The 12314-nt window shown below is 38.6% G+C and overlaps 1 protein-coding gene across 1 annotated transcript; it reads right to left on the bottom strand.

Moving 5' to 3' along the window:
• Positions 1-7727: 7727 nt before the first annotated feature.
• LOC148585000 (uncharacterized) lies at positions 7728-8366 on the bottom strand. Its single transcript, XM_088517644.1, has one exon. It carries the CDS (start codon positions 8364-8366, stop codon positions 7728-7730), a length of 639 nt encoding a protein of 212 aa, XP_088373770.1.
• Between the last annotated feature and the right edge of the window lie 3948 nt (positions 8367-12314).

Below are 12314 nucleotides of genomic sequence, written 5' to 3'. Positions count from 1 at the left end.
TTTGGGTCCTCCATCCATGGGCTTTCCTTGGCCAGCTTTTATGGGCTCTCTCTAAAGTGCCTAAAATGACAGGTCTCAAGTTGTGGTATCAATATGTTTACCATAAATTTTCCAGCCATTTTCTTATCTTTAAATAAATAAACTAGGATTTAGCCCATTTTCATCACCATTTTATTAAGGGAAATTGCTAAAAGTCTATGTGCCTATTTGGCAAACGCTTCGGACCTTTTTACTGTATCAAAAATTGATTGATGTGAAAAAAATAAGAATGTTGAGAAGTTGAGTTTTTTGAGAAATAGTATCGGGTCATTAAGGTCTTTTGCCAAACATGCCCTACGAGTTTTGGGATCGTGACAGATAAATAATGTTAACAATTAAAGGTACGAGTTTGTGACTTTGGCTAATGCTTGCTCAGCTTTGAAGAATTTGTCTTACCACCCTATATTGTATGAGACAATTGCATGCATTTCGATTAGGGTCGTATTCTATGGGTCTCTCATATTGTGATTTTATTTCAGACCGTGGATAAAAAGCCCTTCTCAAGGATGCCATCAGCTTCAGGCAATTAGGATATCTTACTGTAGGGATATAAGTTTTATTGGTTTCATAGGGTGTCCACCAACTTTAGCTTATATGGAAGTCGAATACATATGTAAGCTTGAAACAAAAGATATGAAGGGGATTGTCCGTTGAGGTGATTTTTGTTCTTAGAAAATAAATTCCTTGTGTTTGGTTTCTAGTTGCTTTTGATTGTTTCTCACAGTCAATTTGATTGTTTAACTTACACAAATTTTTGTTTAAGGGGCTTCAACTAGAATATCTCAGAACATAATTTGGACAAGTGTTGGGTTTTTTGGTTTCATCTTAATGGTGCTTGGGGCAAACAAAGATTTTCAATTTCATCCCCTGCTTTTGTGCTAATTGTACTTCAACAAGAGTACATAATTTCTTGTTGATGCATTGAGTGGGCAAAGGAAAGATTTTCAAACCATCATACTCTGATATGAGCGGGCGTGCTTAATCCCAAATCACATAAAGACAAATTGAAATCTTAGAGGTAGCTTTTACACGTTACTCGAGACACAAAAGATTAACAAATTTTAGGGGTTTATATAAAGTACATGCTTTGCAAATTCAAATTTTCCATCTCTGGAAGAGTTTTGGGATAGTCATGGTTTTTCCTATTCTTTGTTGTTCAGTAAATTGTTCCGTTTACTGCACTTTGTCTACGTTTACCGCCTTTTTTTTGGCAGTTTCAATTATTCCTTTGGGCTGAATCAATTTTCTTTATTTTTATTATTTTTTTATTTTGGTAATGTTACAGACCTATATTCCTATGGAGGTGGAGATGGAGGACGTGTCTCCTGGAGTCATGATTCAAGAACAACACGTGGCAGAAGGGAGTCAAAGTGGAATCATGGGTGAAGATACAAGTGGCGGTTGAGACACGTTGGGAATTAAAGAGGTGTCTTGCTCATAAAGCAAACCCTTCTAATTAGGAAAATAAGGGACTTCATGTCCCAGTAGGAAAAGGACTTCATGTCCCAGTAGGAAACGTAGGACTACCATATGTTTCAATTTACTCACTGTATTCCATCTATATAAGGAGGAAATGTGATTTATAAAATTATGAGAAAAATTATTATACAACTCTTGTAGTTGCTTGGGAGGCTAGGGTACCTCGAATACCCCTTTCTATCTATCACCATAGGTAAACTCAAGAAACCAACTCTTGCAGTTTTGCCCATATCTCGACCCATAACACGTTCACAATCAAAAGCCCATAACAATTTGGTATCAGAGCAAAGTTGTGAGATGACAGACCAAAGACTAGAGCGCGTAGAGAAGGAGTTGAGTTCATTGATCACCATGGAGGAACGCATAGTCAAACGCATGGAGGAGATGATGGCTGCCATGTGCAACCAATTTCAAAACTCTCGTATTGAAAATCTGTCAGGTGATGCAAGTTCATCCAAGAACAAATCTGTCAAAGGCCATACTAACCGGACTGATTCTAATTCGGTGATCCCAAAATTAGCCAAACTAGATTTTCCCCGGTATGATGGATCTGAAGACCCAACCAGTTGGGTTTGTAGAGTGGAACAATTCTTTGAATTTCAGAAGACAGCAGAAGAGGAAAAATTGGCATTGGCAGCGTACCATCTTGAAGGAGAGGCCCAACTATGGTACCAACTTTTTAAGGAAAGCGAAAAAGACTTCTCATGGGAGGCGATGAAGAAAGGGCTCCATGTTTGGTATGGACCGACACAATTCGAAGACTTCTTTGGGGATTTGACTAAGCTACGCCAAATTGGTACTGTTCGTGAGTACCAAAGCCAATATGAAAGATTGCTAAGTAGGGCTGGACGACTATCCATAACCCAGCAGGTAGGGGGCTTCGTTAGTGGGCTTAAGGAGTATATACGTGCTGAAGTCCAAGCCTCAAGGCCATCATCTTTAACTGAAGCAGTTGGTTTAGCAAGACTATTCGAAGCTAGGTCCAATGCCCAACGGAGAACCACAAATTTTTCTGATGTAAGAAGGACCACGAATCCATCTAGTTTTCCACCCCTTCCCTCAGCAAATCTATCTAGGAACCGTTCCCCAATAATCAAGAGATTGAGCCCTGAAGAACTGAAAGACAGAAGAGACAGAGGTCTCTACTTCAACTGTGATGACAAATTTTCTCCAGGCCATAGATGCAAGAAATTATTCTTGATTGAAGGAGTGTATGCAGAGGAAAAAGAGATCCAGTTCGAAGGAGGAGCTAAGGAGCACGAGTATGATGATGAATATGCAATTCCAGAAATTTCTCTTCACGCTATCACTGGAGTTCAACCACCGCAAACTATGCGTATTAAGGGGGTCATCCAGAAAACACGAGTGATGATGTTAGCTGATACGGGAAGCACCCACAATTTTTTAAATATTGAACTCGCAGCACGGTTGGGCATACAACCCGACAAGAACACGAAATTTGAAGTTATGGTGGCTAACGGTGACAAATTGGCTAGCAAGGGAAAGTGTCAGAATGTTCATGTTTATCTTGGAGGTACTCTCTTTGTGCTTGAATTTTACCTTCTTGATTTAAGTGGGTATGATTCTGTTCTTGGAGCCCAGTGGTTGAGGACCCTTGGTCCCATCCTTTGGGAATTTTCCCAACTACAAATGACCTTCCGGTGGCAAGGGCATGAGGTCACCTTATGGGGCACGGCTTCCCCTAAAAATAAGTTTATTGAGGGACCTCAAATGGGGAAAGAATTGAGGCGGCAGCAAGGGGGATTCTTCCTCCAATTATTCTCTGTCCATATGGGGGTAGAACAGCAAGGCCAATCCGTAACAGATCCCGAGTTGCATCAGTTGCTTGAGAATTTTCAAGAATTATTTTCAGAACCACATGGGCTCCCTCCGGCAAGAACCCATGATCACAAGATACCGCTTTTAGAAGGAGCAGGTCCAGTGAATGTGCGTCCTTATAGGTACCCACATTATCAAAAGAATGAAATTGAAAAGATGATTGTGGAACTACTCAACAGCGGGGTTATACGCACCAGCACTAGTCCCTACTCCTCACCCGTTCTTTTGGTGAAAAAACAAGATGGATCTTGGCGTTTATGTGTAGATTACCGAGCCCTTAACCGGATCACCGTCAAGGATAAATTCCCCATTCCGGTAATTGATGAATTGTTGGATGAGCTTCATGGGGCCCAGTACTTCTCCAAATTGGATCTCCGCTCGGGGTATCACCAAATACGAATGCACACAAAGGATGTGGAGAAAACAGCATTTCGAACCCACCATGGGCATTACGAATTTCTGGTAATGCCGTTTGGACTTACTAACGCCCCATCCACATTCCAATCATTGATGAACGAGATATTTCGTGAAGTCAACCGTAAGTTCGTCCTTGTCTTCTTTGATGATATCTTAATTTATAGTAAATCATGGGTGGAACATTTGAGTCATTTAACTACTGTTTTTAATATATTGAGGGCTAACCGGTTGTATGTGAAGAGAAGTAAATGTAGTTTTGGCCAGCAGAGCGTTAATTACTTAGGACATATTATTGAGCGGAATGGAGTCGCCATGGATCCTGAAAAAATCAAAGCAATGTTGGAATGGCCAAAACCCTCCACCATCAAGGCCCTCCGTGGCTTCTTGGGACTCACAGGGTACTATCGTAAGTTTATCCAAAACTACGGTTCTATTGCACGATCTTTAACACAGCTCCTAAAGAAGGACTCTTTCAAGTGGACTGATGAGGCAGAGCAAGCTTTCTTGCAACTCAAATGTGCCATGACTCAGGCACCAGTGCTAGCCTTGCCTGATTTTTCCAAAACATTTATCATTGAATGTAATGCTTCGGGAGTAGGACTTGGAGCCGTATTAATGCAAGATCATCGGCCTATTGCTTACTTTAGCCAAGCACTTCATGGTAAAAATCTTAATCTCTCTACATATGAAAAAGAGATGTTGGCTCTTGTCACGGCCATCCAAAAATGGCGCCCTTATTTACTGGGTCAACGGTTTGTAGTCCGAACAGATCATCGGAGCCTCAAATATCTATGGGATCAAACCATTGTCACAGAGGCACAACAAAAATGGTTAATCAAACTGGTGGGGTATGATTTCACCATCGAATATAAGAAGGGCCATGAAAATGCTGCAGCAGATGCATTATCTAGACAAATGGAAGGTACATTAGCGGCTATATCCATACCAGTGCCGCATTGGGTTGAACCAATCCAACTTGAAATTCAACAGGATCCCACGCTGCAAGCATTAGTGCAGAAAATTCTGCAAGGTGAGGCAGTAGGTCCTTGGCAATTCCACTCAGGCCTCATTTACTTTAAGAATCGGGTGTATATCAAACCAGATTCAGATTTGGCCCCAGCCATTATAGCCGAGTTCCACAACAACACACATGAAGGTTATCAAAAGGGGCTCCAACGGATTCGGTCAGTATTCTATTGGCCCGGTATGAAGAAACAACTCAAGGATTTTATCCAACATTGTGACACTTGCCAGAGGCACAAGACCGACAACACTAAACCTGCAGGGCTGCTCCAACCTTTGCCGATTCCGACACAAATCTGGTCGGACATTTCGATGGACTTCATCGATGGCCTACCCAATTCTTATGGCAAAACCACAATCTTTGTGGTGGTTGACAGGTTCTCCAAATATGGTAATTTCACCCCAATAAAACATCCATATACGGCACCTCAAGTGGCTCAGATTTTTTTTGAGGAGATTTTTCGCCTACATGGGATTCCCACTTCCATAGTATGCGATAGAGATCCTACCTTCACAAGTCTCTTTTGGCGCGAGCTCTTTCATCTCAATGGAACCAAATTCAAGTTTAGCTCGGCCTACCACCCACAAACGGATGGACAAACAGAGGTGGTAAATCGAACAATTGAAATGTATCTCCGGTGTTTCACAAGTTCAGCTCCAAGGCAGTGGGTTAAATGGTTGCCTTGGGTAGAATTTTGCTATAATACTGGGTTTCATTCGGCTACTAAGCGAACTCCCTTTGAGATTGTTTATGGTCGCAGCCCACCTTCTCTTTTATCATACATTCCGGGCACCACACGTCTAGCAGCAGTGGAAGAGGCTCTTGTTGCTCGTGATAATATTCTATGAGAGGTGCGTCATCAGTTATTAGGAGCTCAGAATCGCATGAAGCAAATATATGATAAGAGACACACTGAGAAGGAGTTCTCACTGGGTGAGTGGGTTTACTTGCGTCTCCATGGTTATCGGCAACATTCTGTGGCCCGAAGGTTTAATAAAAAATTATCCCCAAAGTTTTATGGTCCCTATCGTATTATTGACAAAATTGGATCGGTAGCCTATCGCTTGGCTCTCCCTCCTAAGTCTAAAATCCATGATGTCTTCCATGTTTCCGTCCTTAAAAAATGGGTGGGTGAAGGTAATCCAATTCAGGATCATTTACCTACAATTGATATGGGAGATGAGTTGCCTGTGCCCCAAGCTATAATGGAACATCGAACTCGTCAAGGGCAGACTGAAATACTTGTTCATTGGCAAGGACGATCTCCTGCAGAGGCCACCTGGGAATCCATAGCTGATTTTCAGCTTCGCTATCCATTTTTTACCCTTGAGGACAAGGGTAATTTTAAGGGAGAAGGAGTGTTACAGACCTATATTCCTATGGAGGTGGAGATGGAGGACGTGTCTCCTGGAGTCATGATTCAAGAACAACACGTGGCAGAAGGGAGTCAAAGTGGAATCATGGGTGAAGATACAAGTGGCGGTTGAGACACGTTGGGAATTAAAGAGGTGTCTTGCTCATAAAGCAAACCCTTCTAATTAGGAAAATAAGGGACTTCATGTCCCAGTAGGAAAAGGACTTCATGTCCCAGTAGGAAACGTAGGACTACCATATGTTTCAATTTACTCACTGTATTCCATCTATATAAGGAGGAAAGGTGATTTATAAAATTATGAGAAAAATTATTATACAACTCTTGTAGTTGCTTGGGAGGCTAGGGTACCTCGAATACCCCTTTCTATCTATCACCATAGGTAAACTCAAGAAACCAACTCTTGCAGTTTTGCCCATATCTCGACCCATAACACGTTCACAATCACAAGCCCATAACAGGTAACTTCATTTTATACTATTGAATTATTATTTGATTTGAGATTTGACAAACTCTCAAACTTCAATATATCTCAATTTGAATCCCTGAACTTTCAATTGTAGTTAATTTGAACCCCTCTGTCAGATTTAGCCATTAACTTCTAACGGCAATACATAAAAAGATCAAAATATCCCTGATTTTTTTTTTTTTTTTTTTTAAAAAAAACAACCAAAAAAGAAAAAGAAAGAAAGACCCATGTGTCATGTCAAACGACTCAAACCCACGCTAGGTCTCGGCCAAAGATCCACCAGACCTAGCATGGGTCTGGCCTGACCCACGGGTCACAAGGCTATAGAACTTTTTTTATTATTTTTTAATTTGGAATTAAGGGTAAATTTAGAATTTTTAAAAAATTTAGGGGGTATAAACATCATTGTCTCACTCTTAACGTTTAAAATCTGACGGATGGGTTCAAATTGACTGCAATTGAAAGTTCAAGGGTTCAAATTGAGAGGCTTGTCAAATCGCGTGGTAATTCAGAGGTCTAAAATGAAATTACCTTTGTTTTTTTGTAATTTCCTCTATGCCCCTTTCCCTGAATAAAAAAAATAAAAAATAAAATAAAATTACCCTTCTCAAAAAGTACAAGTTTGAATCCAATCTCAAACTTGAATATCATTTTTTTTTTTCAATCTACTAAGCCGAACAAAACTACTCTTCATCTGCCTTGTATCGTTAATGACCACATCAAATTAAGAACGTGCCACGTCACAATAAATTAAATCAAAACTAAAAAAACACAATTGTAAAATTATAAAAAATTAGACAGTTAAATGTACCTTAATGCAAAAATTGATAGTCTTCTTTCTTGGGAAGTCTAATAATCTTCGCTAAGCATTCTTCTATAATCCTCAACACCATTGAATTGAATGGATGGTTGAGAAAGTGTGTATTGAAATTGATCATAATTACTCCATAATACGGGATTTTTTTTTTTTTTTTAGGAAAACATATCAGATAGTTTATTAATAAATGAAACTCACGAAGATAAAGTAATACGCTCCATCCTCGTTATGTCCATGATACATTCAGGAGTAGCGAAAATCCACTACTTGTTTACAAAATCTGTCGTGGCCATCTTCGACATATAATATGGGCAGCTTGATTTCCATCCTTACGAACGAAAGTCATCCGCCATTGAGAGACATGTTGGAGCTGCAATTTAATATCATCCACCATCAGACCCGTACGACTCCAATCTCCTTCATTTGAGTTGACTCCATCTATCACAATTTTTGTGTCGCCTTCATAATGAATCCTTTGGAGACCCAACGTTCTGCAAAATTGTATCGCCTTCAAGGCCGCCCCGGCCTCTGCTAACGTCGGGTCCAGACAGCCCACAACAGTTATACACTGAACCGCAATCACCAGCCCATGTTCATCCCGTACCACTGCTCCGTACCCCATCCACCCTTTTGATTGCTCGATGGAAGCGTCCCAATTCACCTTCACCCAACCAGGAGCTGGAGCCTGCCATCGTAGAAACTCAGTTGACTGTAATCGTCCCTGTTGCACAGTATTTACAAAGGTCACAGCTAAGAATTCCTCCCATGCTTTTTTGGCTCTTTGCACAAGTACACTAGGATGCAAAAAGCCCCCCTCATGCACTACATCGTTTCTTCTCAGCCATATTCTCCTAGCAATGCCAACAAATTGGGAAATTTCCTTTGCTGTACATTTTTGAAAGACATCCATAATGCGGGATTTACTTTAGCTTAAATACTAAACATAAGAACAGTAAAAATATTGTTATCATTATTTAGAAAGGTTAATAGTTCTTATAAAGAAGAATTTGTGTATACAAATCTATATGTATATGGTGAATTTATACCTGAGTTTCATGCTACATTGGTGGAACGCTTATTGTGTGAGAATTTATATTAGACGTGACAGGGACGGAACTAGAAATGGGGTTGGGACTGAACCCCCCCAACCCCTAAATATTCTCAATTTTTATTTTTATTTTTTAAAAATTATTTTTAAAAGTTATTTTTTTAATGAAAATTTTAGCTATCATGTTAAAGAATGTATATTTAAAAACATGAGACTGAAAATGTGTTTAGTATTTCTAAAAATAAAAAATAAAAATACAGCTGCCAGAGAAAGAAATTTGACGTTAACGTTAGGAATAATGTCATTGACTTATTTTTTAATGAGCGACACATCTCAATCATAGCTTTGGATCTCTCTTTTTAACGCATGACATTCAAGAGACTTTTCAATTTGGGGAGAGATGCTCCCCTTTTAACCCCACAATGAGCTCATAAATAATTAAAAAAAAAAACCCCACAATGAGTTGGAAAAAAAAGCTTTCATTTTCACAAAGATGAAAGCTTTGATGTCATAAATTGTCATTACTTTTGTAACGTCTCTCTTAAAATTTAATTTATTTCAATTTAGTGTATCAATCTTTCAATTGTTTGCAATTTCATTCGTCTGTTAATTTTTTTCCAAAATACTCCTATTTGTCTTGGGAAGAAAAAAAATTGCAAAGATTAAGGCGTTGGTCCGAATTTAACGGTATTTACAAAAATACCAATGCCACAATCTTTGCAAAAAAAAAAAAAAAAAACACCACAATTAAATATTTTTTTCTAAAAAAGGGGTATTTTGAAAATTTTGTTGGGATTTAATGGAAAATTCTAACAAATTTGGGACATTGACAAAAATTAAAAATTTGATATACTAAATTAAGAAGTTTTGAACTGTGAAAAGTCATTACAAAATGGGTGACAATTCATGAAAGGTAAGTGAAGTTTCCCTTTATTTTTCACTATTCAAGTTGCCAATTTGATTTGTTCTATTACTCATTAACACATGAGAAATGATATTTTACATGAGAAATGATATTAACACTCAATTCACTTTTAAAATTTTTCTTCTCTTCCGTTGAGATTAATTAAACATGTCACTTAAGCTGAACATAAGAATACAAAATAACGGTTCTCTCGACTCAATTTCTTTTCTGAGCATTGTACCATTGACACATGAGTTGCCAATTTTTTCCACTTGGCCAAAAGTTGGGGGTCCCAATTCAGCAAGTGGCAAAACTGCCAAAAAGAGCCCATTAAAAGGTTGTACAAGAATATCTGTAACAACTTTAAAAAATTAAAAATTAAAAAAAAAACTGTAATTTTTTTGTAGGTCGATGCAGGGTGATAATTTATATTCATGTGTCCGATTTAGGTCGTGTCGAAATATGTGTATAAGACTATATAAGTTAAACTTAACTCATCTCATTTAATTAAACGGGTCAACTCTTTGAATTCCAACCCTTCTTACGTATAAACTAAACTCTATTAAATTATAAATTACTATTAAAATCATTAAACTCTATAGTTTAATTTAAAATTATGTTCAAAATTTAAGACTATTGTTTTCTGAACAAATTTCTTATTCATTGATATAAAAAATCAAATTGGGGCAGATTGCTCACTCAGTATAATGTCAAAGATACAATTCAAAATCTCATCAACCCAAACCCTATTTATGACACACAAAATAGCCTCTTGGGCTATTACCTGAGCGGTTGTATTTGCATCCGTTTTGATATGTTCAATCCTCCAAGATCTCAATCTATCCCAGCTCCACTTGGATGCCATCAATTATATGATCAATTTTGCTCCCATTGTTGTCTGCCGGTTTAACTACAATGACAATCTGTAAGGCTCTAAAATAACATCAAAGAACACAATCTCCCTGCAAAAATCCATAGCATATAACGCAGCCAAAGCTTTGGCCAACGTGGGAAATATTGAGAAATTTCATGTAGTGCTACGGGCGGCCAATACAACTCCCTCGTGATCCCGTACTACAACACCAATCCCTATACGCTCATGGGTCTTGTCCATAACAAGGGGTGGAGGAAGGGGGGTCGAGAGGCGTCAAATGTCCCCCTCACGTCTCAAAAATTTTCCTTACTCCAGTAAGATTTTTTCGGATGCCTTAGGTTGCCTACTCTCAATCATTCATCAAGGGGCAAGTCTTTCTCAAAAGAATTGGGATTCATGACTCATCAATTTGATTTTGTTTCAGTTCAAGCATTTTGATAATTAGGTTAAGAGTCGAGGCAAATGTTGAAGACGAAGTGTGTTTTTTTTTTTTTTGCAAAACACACAGTTTAGGGTTATGTTTTATTTACCAAAAGTGAACCGTTTTGCTAACGTTGAGAAGAGCTCCTTTAGCGTTAAAAAAAAAAAAATTGTTGTAATAAAGCTTTAATTAAGCATAACTGACACCTTTTAAGGGCTCTTACTTTAAAGTTTGACCTTTTATTTTTTAATTATAATTTTTTTAAAGAATGCACCGACTTTAAACTTATTACCTAGGTATATATATTTAATATTTTAGACCTTTGGTAATTTGCGAAGGGCGAAGCTTAGAGCATTCTCAGCAGACTTCCTATAAGGGGGTCTGTTCCCTAAGTTTAGGAAAAATGTCAAAAATATCATAAAAAGTCACCTACAGCAGACTCCATATATGGTTCCTTAAACCATCAGATGCTACAGAGCCTACAGTGGAACCCAATGTATTGGGTTCTACTGTAGCAATCCATATGATTTTTAAATTGAAAAAGAAAACTCTCTCTCCTCTCTCATCTCTCATCTCACGTTTCTCTCTCGCCTCTCTTTCTCTCTGTCTCTCGCACCTCACCAAACGGCCGGAGATTTGGGCAAGTAATTTACGAAATTGCCGCCCCGAGCTCTGCCGGACGACACCCACTCTCCGTTCTCCCCCATCCGAATCCTACTCGTCGACGGCGTCTCGACGATGGAGCTCGCCGTGGCGCCATCTGATTGCTTCGAAAACGATTGTCTAAGAGAAGTTGAGAGTGTAGGATTGGAGTTGGGATTTGGGTTCGGTTCTTTTGGGCTTGAGCTCTGATTTTCTAGTAATCAAATGCAAGAACACTGAGCTGAGAAAGAAACAAAAATTTTAGAGACTGGAACGAAAACATCAAATACAACCAACCACAATAAGCCAAAATGACGAAACGCTAACCTGCAATGGAGAAGACGCAAATCGGAGAAGAAAATGATGAAATCACAGACAGATAGACCGGAGAAGACCACACAAAGGAAAGAATCTGTTGTTGGAACTCAAATCTGTGCTGTCTTCTCTCACACTCAAATTTGTGGTTGGAACTCAAACTTGAACCATCGGAGAAGAAGAAAATATGAGGGAGAGAGAAAAAGTATAAATTAAAAAAATAAAATATAAAAAAGGTAAAATAAAAAAAATATATATATATATATATATATATATATTTTATTAATATAGGGAAGCATTTAAGGAAGCTATTGGGGCGCATATTAACATAGGGAAGCAAAAAGTAGTTTGGTTCCCTAAACTTAAGGAATATGATAGGGAAGCTGCTGGGAATGCTCTTACATGCGATCCTTCCAAACTACCGCTGGAAGGCTGAGATCTTTCAAGGGGATTATAACCCCAAAACAGCAGTAGGTCCTACTTTTTTTTCTTTTTTTATTAAAAAAAAAAATGATGGCATTAAGAATGCCATGTTAACTCCCATCCAAACATCCTCTCTCTCTCCTCCAAAACTTCTGTCTGTTATCCCCCTTCTCAATTTTCACCACCTACCCATTTTCCTCGCAACAAAATCTCTCAAACCCTCCAAGGTTT

The sequence above is a fragment of the Corylus avellana genome, chromosome 6, assembly GCF_965113065.1.
Source record: "Corylus avellana chromosome 6, dhCorAvel1.hap1.2, whole genome shotgun sequence".
NCBI lineage: Eukaryota > Viridiplantae > Streptophyta > Magnoliopsida > Fagales > Betulaceae > Corylus > Corylus avellana.
This window is presented reverse-complemented; position numbering and strand designations above follow the sequence as displayed.

Coding starts and splice junctions, on each gene's coding strand:
- LOC148585000 (XM_088517644.1), bottom strand. CDS start 8,366: ATGGATGTCTTTCAAAAATGTACAGCAAAGGAAATTTCCCAATTTGTT.